Source organism: Meleagris gallopavo, chromosome 10 (genome assembly GCF_000146605.3).
Source record: "Meleagris gallopavo isolate NT-WF06-2002-E0010 breed Aviagen turkey brand Nicholas breeding stock chromosome 10, Turkey_5.1, whole genome shotgun sequence".
In the NCBI taxonomy this organism is placed as follows: Eukaryota; Metazoa; Chordata; class Aves; order Galliformes; family Phasianidae; genus Meleagris; species Meleagris gallopavo.
In genome coordinates, this window is record NC_015020.2 from 10,985,842 (window position 1) to 11,006,459 (window position 20,618).

Here is a 20,618-nt window from a genome sequence, read left to right on the forward strand (position 1 = left end):
TTAATATAACTTATGTTGTATTGAGCTAAATCTTGCAAGCAGTATTTGAAAGAAAAGGAAAGGCTGTTAGTTTAGAACTGGTTCTGCAAGGTACGTGTCTATGTAAGGTTCCAATATGCTGCAGTGACAAACTGAATTTCTGCTCGAAGGGCCCTGAGTAATAAAACCATCTTTACGGTTGTGACTGAAGAGGAAAAATGCGTCTGTGTAAATCTTATTGGTTTGTTATGCCATTGGCTGTACGTAGAGCGCTGCTGCTGCCATTCTTCTCTCATGTTTGGTGCACTGCTGAAGAAGCTTCACAATATTATTCCAATACTTTTTAGAGTTCTCATAGTCATCTTCAAGAAATACAGCATGTGTAAACTTACTTATTCTTGCAACACTATAACAGTTTTTAAAGAGAAAGGAGCTAATTTAGTTCAATGGAAGGCAGTTTGTGTAGAGATACTGTTATAATTCAGCTACAAGTTTCTGAAAAGGCAGATGAGCAATCAGGTTTAAAAAAAATGAACTTCCTTGTGTGATATTTGTATTACTATCTTATGTATTCTTTCATGTCCACAGAACAGGTTTATTTACTCCAGATATGGCATTTGAAGCTATTGTTAAAAAGCAGATTGTCAAGCTGAAAGGACCTTGCTTAAAAAGTGTGGATCTAGTGATGCAGGAGTTAATCAACACTGTCAAGAAGTGCACTAAAAAGGTAACTTGCAAGTAGATCTGGTAACGTAAGTAGAATGTAATCTTTGTAGTAGTTAACACAAAGTCTTTCTTGCATTTTATGGTATTATAAAAGATTACTGAGCTTGTTATTTTATCTGAAGAGTAAGACTAAGTAGTTATAACTTCTGCCAAACTCCAAACAAAGTAATGATGGAAATAATAGCCAAAAGTAGCAAGTCCTCGAGTAGGTCTGGGATGTGAGTACTGATGTACTGAAATTGTTGAGAAACATCCTGGCTTGTTCTTTACATCCCTCTGAATAACACAACTTTTTGTACCAGTGAGGAGATAAATGAACTATTTCTTAAAACAGGGAAGGTTGATCATCTTTTGGTGAAGATCGTAGGGAAGCGTGGGAAGGATTCACCATGATATTTTGAGCTGAATTTGGAGGATATTGTTTGAATTAATTGTGCAGATTCTTTCCCATTGTTGTTGGCTGTGGTTACTCTTGCATTTTACTGATCACATTTGAAAGTACCATTTTTGAGATGTAAAGATGCAAAATGTTGCCACAAGGTGGAGCCTTTAAAGAACAAGAAACTTGGAAAATACTGAGAATACTGCTCTGGAATTACACACAAAAGAAGAGCCAAGCATAGAGACATGTCACTTCAAGGCTGATAAATTTGTCAGTTGGTAGCATGAGCTCTACCCTGCTCACTTTTTTGTGAGAAAGCACACATGCAGCATTTCACATCTTTAAGAGTCATATACGAGCTTTTGTTTTGCTTTTCTTTTTAGTTTGTTTTTTGGACTATTCAAACATACGTCTTATTGGTAATACTGCAGCTACTGTAAGTTAGAGTAGCTAAACAGGATAAGTGAACAACTTAGAGGCAAACATACCAACCAGTTTAAAAAATTGTTAATATTTTGTTGTCTATTTTGTGATAACAGTCAAGGAAATAAGATAGTTCATCATGGAAGCTCATTTCTCAAAGTTATGTGACTTCTGAGTGGACAGGTAGAAGTATGATTTCTTCTTGGAATGGTTTATGATTTGTGTTTTAGCTGCTGAAGCTTTGTTGCAGAGTTCTTGTACAAGTCCATTCAGAATCTGTATATTGAGGAAGACAACCTTTACACAGTGCCTTCCCATTATCTTCTGTGAAGCTTTGTGTCAGATGTAGGATATATTCAAAGTTATTCAATTAGTTAAGAGTGAAATGCTACGGTGTAAGACTGTCAGCCCTTTTTAACCTATTATCCCAGATCTGCAGTGGAAGCCTTCCCACACCTCTGAGCAAGATTGGTTGGATTCTTATAAGTGTTTACATTTCAGTGATGCAATTACTTTTATTCCAAACAATTGTCTTTTCCTCATTGTTCTATAGAGCAAAAACACAGAAAAAAAATCCAAGGGTTTACGTCCCTACAGTTTCACTGGAAGATCACTATTAATAGCAAGTGAGGCTTACATTTGCCCAATCATTTATAATATTTGCTTTCCTCCCCCCCCCCAAAAAAAAAAGTTGAAATTCCTTTGTTTATATGTTACTGAAGCTATCCTGGAGATACGAATTTCTAGTATTTTTGCTTTTCAGTTGGCAACCTATCCAAGATTATGTGAGGAAACAGAACGAATTGTTGCTGGCTACATTCGTGAAAGAGAAGAGAAGACCAAGGATCAGGTGAGAATACACAGGAGTTCAATGTTCAGGGAAATGTATGGGGGAAGGAAGTTATTACATGTAAAGTAAAATAACAAAAGGTGTTTTTTGTAGCAGCAGGTTACACACTTGAGAATAGGTTAGGAATTGCTCTTCTATTACTGAGCTTTGACAGAAGAGACTAAACTGTTACAGAAAATCCTAATCTGGTCTTTCAAGATAAGTAGAAATGGCAAGCAAAGGTACTGGCAGTACAGCTCCAGCATCAGACATCCTTCTTGTCATTGCCTGTGGAAACTGTGACCCAAGAGGTAGGCTGATGTTCTGATTCTTAACGATTTTGTCTTCCCTAGTGACAGCTAAACAACCTAATTTAGAATATGCCTTATATTTCTCTGCTTTATGGTGAGGATGTGAGGATCTGAGTCCTTCGTTATAGGTTCATCATCTTCCTCCTTATTGTGCTTCTTGGAAATGAATACGTTCCTTTCATAGAGAGGTAATAGAGGATGAAAAGGTGATGAAAAACATTGTTTGCTTTATTTAGACACAATGACTGTAATTCTTCTGTCCCTCTTGATGAAAATCTGGATATTTCTGGGAATTACTATAAAATAAAAAAGGAGTTAGTTAATCATTATCATAGATTAACTCAGAACAGTTGGCATCTTCATACAATCTCTAATGCTGTTTTCTGTTTAGTGTGAAAGACACACTTCTCTAAGATCTCAGAGTTTGTTCTCATTTCCTCCTCTTTTTTTTCTCTTAAGAATACTGATGATAAAGAGGAGGTGCTGTTGTATCAGTGCCCGTGGTTGTGAGTTGGGTAGAATGATCTCCTGAGCTGGCTGGGCATGGTCCAGCTCCAGAATTGCATTCAGGCTAATGCAACTTTTCTCTTTATCCCAGGGCTTAATGGCTCAGAAACAGCATTATTTGACTGGGCAAGCAGCCTCTGGGTGACAGAACCTTTTATCCAGTGAGCTCAAGATATGACTTAAGGATACTGGGCTTCAATGGCAATGTTGGTATAAAATAGTGTTAGCTTGTTCCTGCGCCACAGTGCACACAGCTGAGCAATTTGGCCCTGACTGTCTCTGGCCGTGTTGTCAAACTTGCAGTGGTGCACAGGTTAGAGCCACTGGAACTGACCATTGAAGGCTATTGTGTGCTTTGAAAGGCAGTATCTCCAGTGTGAAGATTAGAAAGTGATCTCTCCTTCGGGTTCTAAAATCAGAAAGAAAAAGTCCTTACATTTTAACTTCTTCTAAAAGACAGGGATTGCTATTAAGTTGGTCATTTCTGGTTGTGATATTTTAAACTCAGTTTTGAGAGTTTGTTAATCAGTACCATTCAGGTTCATGGATGTATAGCTTTTCTGACTATAGTTTTCCTTGAAGTATAGAAGAAATAAATGAATAAAATGCAGAGAAATGTTTTTAAAATATTTGTCACCCAGCTAAGCACTCCAAATCCAGGAAACTTTAAAGCTTGGACTACATATGAGAAAATTTACTGAGGATGGGACAGGAATTATTGTCTGGGGAGTGTGGAGTGTGACAGGAAGTATATCTGGGGAAGAAGCATTGAGCAGAGCTCCTTAGTTCTGGGCTCTGACTAGTTCTCTCCATGTGCAAGCTAGTAAGTTGTGCAGCATATTCTGCTTCTTTACCAACACAGAACAATTTAAGTGAAGTCTTAAATAACTTTTAAAAAACATAGTGGGCACGTGCTTGCTGAGTGTTCTAGTTGACTTGTTTGGTTTCTTCAAAATTTGGAAGAAGATACTTAGAATAAGTAGTCTCTTTTTTTTTCCTCCCATGCTTCATTATGTGCTTATACCTGGCAATTTCACAGAACAATGTACAAAATACCATCTTTCTGTATAAGCCAAGAGTTTGTCAAATACATTACTGTCACAGTCACATCATTATTTATGCTTTTAGCAGCTTATCATGATTAAATCAAAATTCTAGAGAGGATATTTTTGGAGATAAGAGCTAGACTGAAATCCCAGCTATCTTTTGCACAGTATGAGGCACTAAACGTCTTTTAGAAATGATGGGGAGTTCAAGAGTGATACTGCATTTGTAGAGCTGTGCAGAAATAACTCTACACTTTGAGGAGTACAAAAGGATCCAGGTGGGCTTATTCGTAGTGCTGAGGTCTTGCTCGTAAGCACGGTAGTGTGATGCCTTGATAGGGCACAGTAAAGCATGTGGAAGTTAGGGTCTCTTATTGGGGAAAAAAAATAGATGGGACTTCTTTGTTAAGCAGAGAGAGCCTAGTATTCCAATGAAGTGGTCATTACTTCAGTATTTTATAGAAGTAAAACTCATACTTTATTTTCACTGCTGAAGCTTATCCATCCAAGTGTTGTCCTTTCAGTCTGAAAATGACATTTACTGATAAGTTGATGCCTCGAAGGCATCAATATTGGCAGTGGATAATTACACAATTTTAAATTGTTAGTCCTGGTTATGAAGCTTTGGATGGGAAGGAGGAGAAGACAATAAAGGCTTCCTCTTTTGTGATCAGCAAGATTCTATGTGAAGTGTTGGGACTTCTGTGATAGCAGTATGTTTCTTCTTTACTTCCTGCTGATAAATGGAAGTCTGGAAAGATGAAGGGAAAGTACAGTCATGGTTCCCTTCAGTCTCATATCTGCTCACGAAGCTGTCCAAGGGTGGAATTGAGTTTTCTCTTATGTCTTGATATTCTACCCAGGCAAAGAGTTTAATAAGTTTGATTCAAACTTGCATCTAAAAGGACTAGCAAGTAGAGAGTTGAAATTTCTCTTTCACAGATCATTTGTTGCATTATTTCATTGACTAGCTTATCTCTTGTGCATGGTGTCTGCATCAGAATGATTGCTTAGTCCCTGGACTGTAAATTTCCTGTCACAGTTCTAGCTTACATATCACTTCTGCGTGAGGTACCTAAAGCAAATGATGCCCTGATTTTATAAGGTTCCTTGCTGGTTTGACTGGAATGGTCCAAGTAGACAGGATTATACCTAGCTTGCAAAAACTTGTTACGTATTATTAAGCTCTTGCTGACAACATATAGTTGGTCTTAAGTAACCGAGCAAAGGCCAAGTTAGTGAAAATTATGTTTGTCAGAAAGGGGAAAAAACAGCGGAGGGAAGTGTTAAGCTTTCCTGTAATCTAGCTTATTAACCAAGCATATGAACAGAAGTGGTAGGACTTAGAAAACGGCGTTGTTTTTCACTTGAACAATTATGTAAGAAATATTGAGAGAATATGGAGAAAACTGAAAGTTTCTCTCCCTTTTTCTCAGTCTCACTCTTCAATCTCACCCACCTATTTTTGGTCTGCTGTCTCCCCTAACAGGTGCTGCTGCTGATTGATATCCAGGTTTCTTACATCAACACCAACCATGAAGACTTCATTGGCTTTGCAAAGTATGTACATATAGATACTTTGTTACAAAGACACTGTAAGAGTGGTTTTTTTTCTTATTTTTAATGAGTTCAGCACGTCTCCTACGGTGACAATAGGGATGGAAGCTGCGAAATCCCAGTCATGCAGGAGGATGCTCTTTTTCAATATACACTTGTAGTGGATTCTTTACCCCAGTTCACAAGTCTGATTTCACTGAAGATTTTGTCTTGGTCGGGAATCACATCAATTTTTAAGAGGGGCCATTGACAAAGCTGTTGATGTATCCGTTTTAGGGACACAGAAATGTATGTTATTGTGGTCTCTCCTTGTTGCTAATGCTTGTTTTGGAAGCTGTGATTCTGTGTAAAACAGTTTTGCTTGGAGTTAAACATATCACTGAATTTAAGTGTCACACGTTTAAGTGTGCCTGTTGTTTGGCAGTAGAGAATAATAGCAGAATAACCTCCAGAGCCTGCTTTGACATTCTCCTCGCTTAATTGAAAAGACTGTGAGAATATTCTCTGAAATGTTTTCCCTAAGCTCCCAGCAAGTTTTCTTTTTTTTTTTTTTTTTTTTGTCAGAGACTTCATACCAACTCCTTGACACTTGTAAAAATGTTAAAGGTGTCTTTGTACTTTGAAGAATAAATGTTTCTCCAGTCTTATTCATTTTCTATAACAGTGTCTGGAATTGTAACGGGTTTCATCTACATGTGGTGCTGGAAACTAAGTTTGGCACCACTGTACATGTTATATTATGGCCTATTCTACTTAGCATTGAAAAGGAAGGTCTACAGCTTGGACTTGAAGCTATAATACAGAATTGAAAAAGCTGAGAATGGAAAAGGCAAAGCGAGGCACTGTTTGTGTTTAGCTTGAACAACTTTCCCTGATACTGTTTTCAGGTCCTGGATATCTTTATCAGTTCTTTTGACAAATGACAGGATGTTGTAGGAATGGTAGCTGGCCTTCTAGAGGTCAAGACAACAACCTGCCTGCTATTTGCTTCACTTCATCCTCTTCTGACAGGAAAAAGCCTGCTGAAAACACTCCATTATATAGTTATGGTGTGTGTTGTGACCTTGGGAAATCACATAGAGAAACAATGCTGAGTTCAGACTAGTTTGCTCAGGGATTTATCCTGAAAATGTTCAGGGGGGGAAAAAAAAAAACAGACTCTCCAGGTTCTCTGTGCAATCTATCCCAATGACTGTCTCTCCTCACTGTAAGAGATGTTTCCTTATGTCAGATTGGAGCCTCCTATTTATGGCTTTGGATTCTGGAGTGCCAGGTATATTTGGAGCCACGTCATGCCTCTTTCCTGGGAAAATCCTGCTCATGGGTGCTGTTTTTAGGGCCTGTAGTTCAGTCTGTGGACCTTGCTGCTACATACTTTTCCAAACAGTTGCAATGTCCAAGTTCAGTTTCTTGGCAAAGCTGCTTCCTCTTTAGCCAACTGAGATCTGGAAATTCCCAGCCCCTTTGTGAGGGGCATGAACAGATAACAAATGGCTCTAGACTCAGTTTTACTAATAACTGTAAGTTTAAGCAAGTCTGTATAGGAGTTGAAATTGATGACTAGGCAAGTATTTTTGTTGAGTTGTGATCAACTAGAAGAGAAAACTTGGTTAACTAAGAGAAATTTAAAATGTAATGTTCATTTATGACCTAAACAGTAGAAAATACACATTTTGATCTATAATCATATTGTTGTTTTAGCAATTATGCTAAAACTTGAAAATGAAATCATTTTGGGGGGAGCATGCAAACTTCTGCAGTATCTAAGCATCCTGAAGTGCAGCTTCCTCAGATTTCCTACTGTTTCCTTTTGATTGCTGAGTCTCCTAACCAGCTGTCTCCTGTGACTGTATTATTTCACAAGTGTAAGTCCTGTGAACCTTCTTCATATGAATGAGAGCTCAAGGCATTTCAAACTGTTTTACAGCATTGCAGGGCTTAGGGTGGTTACAGTGTGATGTGAATTGGCTTCAGAAAGTTTTAGCATTGCCAATATTTAGAACAACTTTACGTAATTAGGAAGAAATGTATTCGTTTGGGGAAAATCTTAGAATATTAATACTTGTCTCATTTAAGTGGAGAATGAATGGTAAAATGTAGGGATTGGGTTTGTTTACAGTTTGTGTAATTCAAACATAACTGCAAGCTTCAATCTGCATGAAGAGTAATTTATTTAGAACAGTAGATAAAGAACCGATTGCTGGACTACTGCTAAAAGATGTGGATTTCTTAGTATGATATTAGTTGTCTATTTAATTGTCTTCCATAAGACAGTGAACTGAAAGAAGCCAGCAATGATCGCTGTAAGAATGGCAGTTATGTTTTGTAAAGCTGTATTGTGCTTCTCGAGCAACTGATCAGATCTGGTGACAAATTATTGCTCTGTTTTCTATATCCAGGTTATTTAATCACAATTTGTGCACCAAAGTTATGATGATGCATGGGAAACATGAATTGCTATTTGACCAAAAATATTGAGAGCTAAATCCAGCAAACAGGCACATCATTGTGGATCTTCTCTCTGACAGTGTGTGGACTGCTGGTTTGATAGATTATAGCCCTAAAGGCATGTTCAGAGTTGGGACAGAAATGAGTTTTCATGCTCCAGCAATTCTTTGGATTGGTATCTTTGCATAAAATGATTTCAGTCTTGGGACCTTTAGTTGTGGTCTTAAGCACATCTATCTTTCTTACTCTTTCAGAATAATTTATAGCTATCTAAATCTGTGCTTTTTTTTTTCTTTTTTTTCTTGTTATTTAATCAATGCCTGCTGAAATAGTATAATGTAATCCAAAGAAAACTTGCTCTCACCAGTGGCTGCTCTGGTGGTAAAGTTGCAGAAGCCTACTGTTAGAACACTTATTTCCTATTTCCAGCAATATTGCAGTTGTACGGCCTACCGTGTAGAAGCTGCATAATGCAAAAGCTCTTAAAACTAATGACAACTTGTATATTTGGGAAAGGAATGTGTTTTGTTTCAGGAACTGGGATTACCGGAGTCCAAGAACTAAGAAAAACATTTTAAATGTTATAATTTTAAATGTATTCTGTTCTTACAAGGTTCCAGGTTTTTGAACCAACTTCATGGCAGCTTCGTCCACTGGTTAAATTTATACTCTCAAAGTGCATATAAATATTAGACAATATTCAAAACAAACCGTCAAGACAAAGCTATTAAGAAGCCTCCAGCAGGGGAGGATTTTGTTGTAGTGCTCTAAATATCAGAAATAACTCATTTTTTTGTCTCTTTTTTTTTTTATTTATTGAAGCTAACATTTCCAAAGTTACCCAGATGAGCCATCATTTCTCTATGTTTTTAGTAACTTTTACCATTCTAAGTAAATCATTGTTGCAAAGGAAATGATTGGGTAGGGGCTGTTTGTGCATCTCTCTTCTGTGCTAAGCAGGCAAATATTCCTATAACACAAAGTAGGTTGAAGTGTAAAAGGAAAAAAACACAGTGAAAGATGCATGTATATGCAATGATTTTTTGCTGTGTTTCTTTGTTACGCTGGCTTTATGTGCTGGAATCTAAGTAACTATTGCTAAAATCTGCTGCTCAGGAACTGGTTTAGTTTTTGGGTTTCTTCAGTATAATTTTTTCCTCTGCTTTCCTTAGTGCCCAACAAAGAAGCAGTCAGGTTAACAAAAGTGCAGTGGGAAATCAGGTAGGCACCTTAACAGAGAATGGATAATGGCATGTGCAAGTTAATCCAAGCTGTCTGGTGTACTTGGCTGCATTTTTTTTTTTGTGGATCTATAATTTACCATTTCTGCATGAAACACATAAAATGCATCATCATCTCCTTGTTTTACTGAGGTTTTCAGAGTCACCTGAATTTCATTGTTACCATCGTTAATTGTTTAAAAATCTGCTTCTGTTTGCCCTTCTGGTTAGTGCTTCCCCTCCTACGTCATTTAATGCATTGAGTCTTTCATGTTACACACAAATGCATTTTTCCATTAACTGCAAACTTGTGAATTTCAGAACGCAAAACACTGGTGAGTACTTGCTTGTGTGTTCTTTGTCATACAGTTCTCTTTTTCTTGTTCTCATGTGCTCACAGCTTAATAGCAGTGATGGGGCAATTCAGCAAGCAAAAGCAGATTTGCCCTTGCCTCTGGAAATTTTCAGTTAACTTCTTGAAGATGTTGACTGTGTACTGTCATTTTCTCTTGACCCAAACAAAGAATAAGTGCTGATGTCAGTCAAATTAGTGTTTTCACTGAGATTCATTCATAAAATCAGTTGGCTTTTTGTTTTTATCTGATAACGATATGGAATTGATTCTGCAAGGTGCGAAGTGCTGCTGAGCTTTGCTTCTGTGCTCTTGTGTGGGCCAGAGGTACTTGGTACTTCACAGGATCACTCCTAGTTTAATGTCAAATTAAAATAATGAAAATGCTGCTGAGCGTTTCTGCTTGCTTTGAGTGTTTTGCAAAATCTTGAACAGGAAAAAAAAAAAGTATTGTAGAAATAGTACACGCTTTAATGGGTTTCTGAAAGTTCTACTAAAAAAAAGCCAATCAGATTCTGTGTAAATAATTACCCACATTGACCATCTTCCTGATGGTTTCGTGAGCAATGTGGTCAAAGGTGAAAGGCTGAAGTTCTCAAATGTGACCACTGAGTATAGATCCTTCGAGTACTAAACCTGAGACGTCAAAGTCTCTATCTGTGCTGTCATAAATAAGAGGTTATAGGATTGACTCAGTTGTCTTTTTGGAGATGGAAAGCCAATCTCCTTCGCACACCAAGAAATTGGAAGTTATTTTATTAAGACATTGGTCAAAATTACTCCATAAAGTTCTTGAATGTGATGCTCCCCCAGAGCCTGAGCGGCGTGAGTGACATTTTTGCTGTAATGTATGGTTTGGACTAAAATGAAAAAAGTTGAAAGGTCTAAACACTGAAAAAGCTTCAAAGACTTCTCTCTCCCCTCTGAGGAGAGATTTCCTTGTTATCTAGCTGTGCCGGAACATGTGTCAAACACAACAACTGTCATCACTTTGGAGTGTCCCATAAAAGGAAAATCAGCCGGTTATCTGACTCTTCAAAAATACACAAATGAAATGAATGATTTTTTAATTAAGTGAATGTTCTCTCTCTAAACAAGTGGAGATGAAGCTGGGAGTTCTAAATTGTACGTTGCAAGTCAATTACTTATTGGTATAAAGGGCTTTGCTGAACCTTTTATTTTAAAGATAATAAACAGATGTTTGTAAGTTAATTGTTTGGAGTTGAAAAGAATGAGAAATGTTTCTGAAATAAAACTTCATTTTTGCAATTTGCTATTACAGGGAACCAATCTACCGCCTTCAAGGCAAATTGTACGAGCTAAGTTCTGTAAGCTTTATTGTTGCTTTTTCATTTAGCTTCTCAGAAGAAAAATTTGTCTCTAACTCATTGAGTTTTTTTAATACTTGCTACTAAACTACTTAATACTGAGCTATTTTGTCTGTAACCCTTCCTCAATGAAGTATAATTGCAGTTCATGACTTAACTGCTACTAACGTGCTGTTACAAGTATGAACCTAGCATAACTCAAAATGCTATAGAAAACTTTGAATAAAATTAATATTTTTATAGTTTACCAAGTTTCTCAAACTAAAATGACTAATTGATGTTTATTATATAATTGGAAAGCAGTATTTATCTTGTGTGAGTGCCTCTATTTATAGTAAACCTTTTCAATTTTATTTTTTTAAAGGGTGGGTGAATAATAGTTTTTGGTAATCAAAAAAAGTTTAGCTATTGTGGAAATGAACATGCTGTTTATGGCTACAGGTACTATTACTGGCATTCTGTTTGTTTATGCAAAGTAATTACCTCCAATGGAAGAAATAAAAATATCTAAAGCCTTTTTAGTATTCTTCTCAAAGCTCCAGAAGGATCAGTATATGATGGACAGATTCCTTTCTAATCCTTCCATCTCATGAATAAATAAAAATGTGAATGCACTTAATATTACTAATTAGAATTAATTGCTGAAACAGCAGGCAATTTTATAACAAGTTATTTCTGGTTCAGTGATGCTTAGGTGTAAGAAGTAAATTTCTACCATATGCATTATCTGATATCTATGCTGAAAACTACACATTTTTTCAGTGTAGTTTTTTGGTGCCATGTCTTGAAATTGTATGAGTAAAGAGTTTAGTAAAGAAAAAAAAAAAGGGACTGAGCAGCACTGATCCTAACAGCAGTGGAATTGAATCTGTCAGGGGATCAAGATCATTCATTTTTCCTGAATTTTTGGAGTGCTTGTTTGCAATCACATTGCTTTTCTTTTTTGTGATATGCTTTGAACTGTTATGATGTAAATGGCTATTGACTGTCTTTACGCATCTCAGAAATATGTTGGGCAATGTTGTGTATTAGGCAAAGAATGCAATGCCAATTCCTCTTAACATGTTTTTGCTCCTTTTTCCCCTGCTACTAATTTATCCTCTCATGCTCAATCTTTGGCCTCTCTTGTTTTTTCTTTTCTTTGCTACCGCCTGAGGTTTTGACCTGACTCCACAAAGTTTCTTTTTAAGCCACAGGTTAGTTTGTCTTCTAATTTGCTTGAAATAATCAATATAATGCTTGGTTTTACACAACACACTAACAAGATCCAGATTCTGGAGGCTGATCTGCATTTAGCTGTTTTATGTATGTTGAGATTTGTTTTTGGTTAGAACTTCCCTTCTTGATATACTTCAGAAGATGAGGATGTTGTGATCTGTGTGCCCAGTTAAGATCACTGTGTGTGAGAATGCAAACTGCTCAAATTACAGAGGATTAAATTTCACCTATATAAAAATTCTGTTTTGTGTTTCTGCTGCTGTTCTCCAAGTTGCCCATGTAATTGAGGAGGAGATTAATGTCAGTGTCAGTGACTTGGGGGTTTGGGTATAAAGGTTTTGTTTGACCCACCTCGTTTCCAGCAAGACACCCATAATCTTTCACTTTCTCTGAACACAAGTAGCATTCAGACCCTATCAGCTGGCCTCAACTACTGTGCTACTAAGTAGCTTTTTGCACTAGCAGTATCTTTTCCTTTTTTTTTTTTTTTAATTAATCATGTTTCATTGGCATAGTCTTGTCTCCAGATACGCTTGAATCATGTTACCTTGAATGTCCCAGGAAGAAATGTATTTACAGATATTTTTTTTACAGCAACTGGATGGAAGTGGAAATGTGTGCCCTGCTCAGTGAGGTGGTCACAAAAAGTCCTGACAAAGCAGTTCTGTTAAGACATACAAATGTTTATGTGAGGGATTCTAAAAGTGGAGCTTATGAACAGTAGCATAATGCTAAACTTTGAAGTATCCTTGATTTTCACCTTATCGAGAGTAGGGTTGTACTGCTGTTCCAAGTGGTGCTTACTGATACTTACTTTTAGATTATCATTGTGATTGATTTGATCACCTCAGTGTTTGAAGAATGACATTTGGAAGCATGTTTCAGTTTTCTACTGCCGGGTGTTAGTAGACACTACAGTTCTCTCTTTAAATTAGAGGTGTGGACTTGGTCACTGCCATCTTTTTTTTTCTTCTGAAAATAGTGTGGTATATTGTGCAGTGATCTCAGGAAAATGATGTACGCAGACAAAATGCACAACGTGTTTATTCTGTAATTTAGCACATTACAGCAAAATACTGCATTAACACAGCAGTACTAATTGTAGTGCAAGAATCTTCCTAGTTGTAGCTGAAAGATCAATAGCTTGTAAGGATGCCTCAGTAGTTCCTGCGGGTTGTTTTCTTCCTCAGTGTGCTTGTTACTTGGTAATGCATGCTGTGTCACAGCAATTACGAGATGAAGTGGAGCTGTGCTGGGTCTGGTGTTGTGTGTTCAGAGCTATTTCAATGGAGTTACGTTACTTAACTTCAGTAGAGGGCTATGTTAATAGTGCTGTGTTGTAAGGTTGCTCAGGTAGGCAGGCTCAGGATTGTCACACTTGTATTTCTGTTTGCTCAGTCAATTTTCCTCGTCTTGCTTTAAATCATCTTTCAAATACTTCTTTTCAAATAAGAGGAATGCTTACTGAGCCTCTTCTGTATTTCTTTCACAAATATCTTTTTTGATTTAATGGAATGAGTAAATCAAACAGCAGTCCCTAAAAAGCACTTAGTGCGTAAAATCCTGCTTTCCTCTTTAGCCCTGAAATGGTGGCATATAAGCACAGACATGATTTGGATTTTGTGCAGCAGAGCTGTCAGAAAGTGACTTCCTTCTGGCTTGTTCGTGTGCATTTGTACCCTCTAAGCTTCATCTTTCAGACACCCAGATTAGATATCAGGACTCTGAAGGAAGGAACTGTGTCATCTCTTGTTCATCCTGTACATGGAATTTGACTACCGGTCAGAATATTGTCTTTGCTAGCTTCTGGCAATACTCACATTTTTCACCTTCCTGAGACTTGTAAATCACGTCCTGACTATCTGGTTTGTGCAGAGTGACATTTAGAAATCAGCACAGACTATTGAAGTGGATCTTCTAAACCCAAACCGACCAGAAGATGAACTGGGAAAACAATAATGAAAAACACAACTTTCATTTTCCATGCTGAGTAGCTGAGTATTGTACAAAATAGCTAACATGATCGAAAACAAATAAAACAGACACAATTGGAGTTCTGAACTTCAAAAATCTCTTTAAAAGTCTTTGCTGCCAATTGTCCATGGGAGGACATCTCTAAAGTACAGCATAATTTATCTTCTGAGAAATTTGCTGAGTGTAAAGTGTAACTCAGCTCTTCTGGAAATTAAAAGTGCGTTGCTTGAAGTCACTTTGTTTTGCATTTACACCTTGGTCTGACATCTCCCTCTTCTCTGACCCCAACATTGATACTGAGTATTTTGAAAGTGTAGCTATTTTTTGTTTTAAAAATAAATAAAAACGTATGGGAAATTCAGTGAACAATTCAGTGAAAAGAACAGAAGGTTCCACTGTTACTCTTTGGATGTTATAGTGCACCAAGATCATATTCTCTGCCATGATGTACCCTGAAACTGCTTTCAAGTATTTTTTTGTAATTATGTTCTGCTGTAGAGATCAGAAGGCAGTACCCTGTTTTTCAAGAGAGTTATGTATTAAAAGTTCTAGCAATTTGCACTCTATCAACATGTGCCCGAGCTATTGCTATAGCTTGGTGCCCTGCTCTTTGTGTCACTTGTGCCTAAGCCTCAGCACATAGAACTCTTGAGGAAATAACTGTCAAATTCTTTTGTTTATGAGACAGCACCTGATGCTTGTATTAGCAAGTCAACTTGTTTCTGTCCATGCTCAGTGATGGTGAAAAGTGTCAGACTGGAGCAGGGGGGATTTTCTGGAGCTATTGAGACGTCTTTATGTTTATAGGAAGGAAGTATTAAAAGCTTCATTACTATTTAAATGTCTTGTATAGGTTAGACTTTAAAACCTTAGTTTAGTCTGTGCTGAGACCTCTATTGCAAATTTCTTCTCATCAAATTGAGGAAAAACTGACTGTCTTAATATTCTACAAAGTCTGTCTTTAATGACGAATGAAAGCATGGGTTGGAATATGTAGATTACTATGTCTCACCCATTTCAAGTATTCATTACCTGTAAGGGATTTAATCCTGCTTTCACCAGTTTACTTCTGGAAACCACCCTTCTATTCCTACTGTGGCATCTGTCTTTGAATCACTTACCCTCTCTAAGATTTGTATCCAGAACAGTTTGCAGTACTGTGCTGGCACTGGCTGCCCGTGCTTTCCATAGGTGACATGTTCTACACTGGAAGCAAAACAGCACATTAAGTTGTGGACTGCATGATTCAACAGTGTCCTGTCCTATCTCCTCTTAAGTGAGTTTTGTATAACATGAGATTAACCGCCTTTGAGCATTTGCTGTGAAGCATAGGTATAGCTCACTTTGTCGAGAGGCAAAGTTCAGGTAGTTAGAAATCCCTATTTGACTAAATTTTGCCTAAAATTTCTTCCACAAAGCTGTGTTTATGTAGTTCAGTGAAAATAAATAAATTAAAAATAAAGTAGATTGGCTCTACAGCTTAGTCTGTGGGAGGTACATGAAGACCAGTACACTTGTTTGGATATATTCATGTTACTTCTTCTCTGTTAAAATTTTTCTTCATTAAGCAGCAAAAAGTAAAATGAAGATTTGGTGGGTAATCAAATTCTTATCGGTGTGGTTCCTTTAACTTGTGCTCAGGCCAAAAAAACCTGATACTCTCAGAACATGTGCAGTACCAATATGCTTACCAGTTTGATACAACTTCTAATATCTTTCCTACTTGGTTAGTTGATCCTTTGCTCAGTGCAATACCCAAACTGCTCAATGCCATGCTGAATGGAAGGGAATTCTGACCCTAAAACTTCATATATGTCAAGGAGTAGGTGATTGACAGTGAATGTTTTTCTTGGACTGTCTGTTGATATTGGACTTCTTAGTCTTGTTAAGTTCTATGAAAGGAATGTTGCATTCTCACCTCTCCTGTAGAGCAGGAGGAATCTTAGGTTTGATCACACAGTCCCACACTTGTGGGACTTGCTGAGGAAATTCTGGAAGGCTTCTCTGAGCATTTTTTTTTCTTTCCCTCTCAATGTCTCATAGGCAAGGAAAGGGTTTTCTGTCAGGAAGAACAGAATGGTCTGAGATTGCCTGTATCTGTGAGATGAGCTGAGTTCTATTTGCTTATTCAAAGTACGATAGGAAGGAACGCTTATTTATTCATATATATAACAGAAGAAAATAAATGTTCTTATAAAAGTTCCCATCTGGATGATGCATAAACTAGTTCTCATCACTGGTCTCTCTTCTGATTCATCTCTAGAGTTCTCGTTCCTCTTCAGTTTTCTCTTGTCCCTTTCTCTCTATATAAGATGGTCTCCTGGCCTTGGTACTTATAGGTGTGCTTTCCCCTCTGTTCTTTTGTCTTCAAGTTGTATCTGTTTTCTGCAAGTTCTCCTTTACGCATTTCTTCAATCACCATTTTTGCTTTGTTAGTTTTTTTGTTTTGTTTTGTTTCTCTCTTTTACCTTATGAGAGGAGAACAGTTCTCATGTTCCTGTCCTTATCACATTCTACTGAATTTTGGAGAAAGAGGACCCTGGACTGCAGAAAAATCTTTCAGCTTCTGAATGTTCCCTATGTACACCAGAAGCTACGTGCTTCTCCAGAAAGAAGGTGCTGTCAGTATAATCATATGTAAAGTTCTATGGACTTCTACTCTGTGCTGTTATGCAGCAAAGAAATAAAAGTTTGCATTATCCTTAGTTCATTTGTACTTCCTGTAAATACAACAAAGATAATCTTTAGGTTTCTTTCTTTTTCCAGCTTTTTGACTGAAAGTCAGGAACCTGAAAAACACTGTTTTGAATTTACTGGGCTAAAATATATATATTTATTCTTGTTTTATTTAACAATTCTTCATTTAAAAGTATGAATGCAGCAACAGAATTATGTTAAATGAATAATGAACTTAACTTGTGCCTGACTGCACCTCTGCACAGGTCATCCGGAAGGGCTGGCTGACCATCAACAATATTGGCATCATGAAAGGAGGATCCAAGGAATACTGGTTCGTTCTAACTGCAGAAAGCCTGTCTTGGTATAAAGATGATGAGGTAAGAAATGAAAAAATGTCTACTAGAAAAACAATATTTATTCAGTCTTCTGAAACCACCTTAAAATACGAAATTAACATGTACTGATCTGAAATAATGATTTAAGGTTTCATCTGAGTTGTTTTAAATCCTTGGTTTTGATTTATGAAGAATGCTGACCCTCTAAGACTTCCATCAAAATGTTGGTGACAAATACAGGGTGTTGCGATGGGTTTTGTTTTGCTTTTATTTTTTTATTTACTCTTTAAACTTCTCTTCCTGTGGTTTCACAGATAGATCTAAAATAGAAAAAGCCTGCTTTGGAGTAATGTGTTTATTTTTGTGTTTGTTTGGGCTGCTCTTATATGTCTACTGTAAGTTGATCATAAATTGTTTAGTTACAGTTACTCCTAGAGGTAACTACAGCAGTTTATTTAGTGATAACAATTGTTGTCTGGCCTCATGTTCTGAGAGGCTGAAAAGCCTGGCTGTGGTGTTCTGTAGCCAAATGCAGTGGATGTTCGCATTTGCTACTGGAAAGCAAGAAAAGGCACCTTGTTAAGAAATGTTGCTGCTAATCTTTAAATCTGAGGTGGGAAATAAGAGAACTGGAAAAAGTAGTTCTATGATAAACAAGATGTTTATGTTCCTTACTTTATGAAACATGAATATGTTGTTAGGCAACTTTGGGAACCGAATTTGCTGATCTGTTCTGCTTAGGCTTTTTTTTCCAACAATGTTAGCAATAATATCCTCTATCCAAAACTCAAATGCAGTTCTGTTGTTAGGTTTTTAAAGGTTTAAACAGGATTATTCTGTACACTTTTTTTTTCTGATTATTGTTGGAAAATTGAGCACAGGTAAAGAAGGAGTTTTAATGAGTGTTTATGAGTAGTAGTTACTCCAGTAATACTGTTGATTGTGGAAATCATGCTGGTCAGCAGAGTATTTTCCCTTTGTCTGTTGCCATTTTGAAATCTTAAGTAGATGATCTACTTAACTAGGATTACTAGGATTGATTGAAAAATTAGTTTAACCTTGAAGGTTATGCCCCTTACCCCTTTGTTTAAGGTGTATAAGGATTGGAATGTACATACTATAACAAGAAAATGATTAAATTTTCAGTCAGGGATGTGCTAGGTGAAAACAGGGAATTTAATTCTATGGTCACTAAAATATAATTAATTTTGAAATAAAAAAAATGAACGTGCTTTTATGAATGTGAAAACTTGTCTTTGTTTCTGATCTGCCTTGAAGAACTTACTGTCTTAGACTAGGTACAGGTAATTGACTACAGGTAAGTGATGTGCTGAAATCTACATCCTTTCTATTTTCCATCAAAAGCATTTGGAGAAGCATCTAAGATGTGATGTGGCAACTTCTGTGGTAGTTTTGATGTTGTTTTTTTGTCTTATCTTTGTTTAGTGGGAAACATAAAAATTCCTCAAAATATTTATGGAATGCCCTTTGCTATGCAACTTGAAAATAACAGGTTTGTTTTTGTAGTGTGCTAGAAACAATCACTTGGGAATCTTAGAACAGTATGTGGAGAGAATTGGCCACTGTCTGATTTCCATGTGCGTATTTTAATTTTTTAAGGTTTCTTAGTTGCCAACCAGGTGTGTTTGAGAGTTGTGGAAATATGTGGAGTTCATTCAGGCTGATATGGGAGATCACTCAGGAATCTCTTATGATAGTAAGAGAAGATAACAGAATCATAGAATCATCAAGGTTGGAAAAGACCTCTAAGATCATCCAGTCCAACCACCCACCCATCACCAGTATTTCCCACTGAACCATGTCCCTCAGTACAACGTCTAGATGTTTCTTGAACACCTCCAGGGGCGGCGACTCCACCACCTCCCTGAGCAGCCCATTAACTGCACGGTATTCCACATTTTGGGGGTGGAAGAAGCTCCCTGTTGAGTATAAATTTGCTGCATAATTTGATTGTTCTGTTCTGTGGAATAGTTCACAAAGTTATGTTGGATTTCTGTTATTTCAGAGCCTTTCCCAGTAGGACTCAAAAATTAGTGAAGTCTGTTTTAGGCACTTTGTAAAAACAGTCAAAGCCACCTCTTGACCATTCGGTTAATAACAGACCAGGGGCTTGTTTCAGAAACAAGACTACTGGCTTCTGAAAATAAAGCAGTAAATATTTGCTCTCCTGGCTGAATTCCAATTTGTGTAATTATATTTGGTGTCCTTAAAATGTTCTCCTCGCTTCCAGCTCTGTTTGGTAGTTGTCACATCCTGTTCTTGGATCGTTATAGAAAAGGCTGCTCGCTGCTGAGTCTCCTCCCCAGGAAGATATGTGGTGCTCAGCAATGTGTGAAGTGATACTCATGTTTACGTGTCTGCCCTGTGCCCGGCGCTGCACGGGTGTGTGTTCTGGGAGGTCACAGGGAGTTCAGGTCCCTCGTGTCCCTGCTGGGGTTCCTCCCTGGCAGTGGGAGCATCTCCTTGCGTCTGGGGGAGATGCAGCAGCTCTGCTCTCCCCTTTGTTCTCCCAAGTACAGCAGTGAGTTCATTCCCCCTGTGCCTCTACCCCTGAGCGAGGACGGCTGCAGCTTCTGTGCACCAGAGAGCTCTGACAATGTGCTGCACAAAGCCACAGCGTTTGTTGGGACCTCTGGGGCTGCATACCCCCTCTGGTGTAAGCTGAGCCTCTTCTGTGTAGTCTGGAATTTACTCGGATATGAAAATCGCTCTCTCAACGCAAGTAATTGCTAGTGCTGTTAGGAGGATGCAAATTATTTCTACTTGTAAGCTGTGGCTTCTGGAGCAGAAAGTACAGTGGAATGCGTTTCGAAGTAAAGCATTTCAAAATTTGTTGCATGGTATCAATATTAGGGAAAAAAAAAAAAAAGACCAATAGTTTCCTTTGCTCCTTACTGATGTGGTTTTGCTGCTGCTCAAACATGCAAGGGGATTTTAGTGCTAGATGAGATGAGAATCAGTGCCTAAGAGTTCTTTTCAATATTATAGTTATGGATCACCGTGGGTACAGTGGTTATGTTATTAGGTATGTGTACACTTATCTGAATTAGTTTCTGGCCCTGCATACAGTAGCTTGTGTTCATAAAATTGTTGCATGACTGCGACTTTGTGCTTTTCCGTGAACTTAAGATTAAGCGTGGAAAATGTTGTGTACTGCTATGAGACTGTTGTAAATAAGTGCAAAATAAGCACGTTCATATAGCTCACAAACACCGTTTTCTTTAGTGAAGTACTCTATGTAATACTAGCTGAAGAATTATGAGATGCATCTCCTACAGATATA

General features: G+C 37.5%; 1 protein-coding gene across 4 annotated transcripts; it reads left to right on the top strand.

Annotated features, from left to right (window-relative positions):
* Positions 1-546: 546 nt before the first annotated feature.
* On the top strand, positions 547-17,458 carry LOC104912382 (dynamin-3-like). 4 transcript variants are annotated; one of them, XM_019618573.1, is made up of 6 exons: positions 547-706; positions 2,274-2,360; positions 5,693-5,763; positions 9,381-9,429; positions 11,063-11,092; positions 17,243-17,458. In XM_019618573.1, the coding sequence occupies exons 1-6, from the start codon at positions 590-592 to the stop codon at positions 17,441-17,443; spliced, it is 555 nt and encodes a 184-aa protein (XP_019474118.1). In that variant the 5' UTR covers positions 547-589; the 3' UTR covers positions 17,444-17,458. The 4 variants fall into 4 exon arrangements, with proteins under 4 accessions (XP_019474118.1, XP_019474123.1, XP_019474120.1 ...); XM_019618578.1 differs by having other exon boundaries at positions 11,063-11,108; positions 17,243-17,357; XM_019618575.1 differs by lacking the exon at positions 11,063-11,092.
* The last annotated feature ends 3,160 nt before the right edge of the window (positions 17,459-20,618 follow it).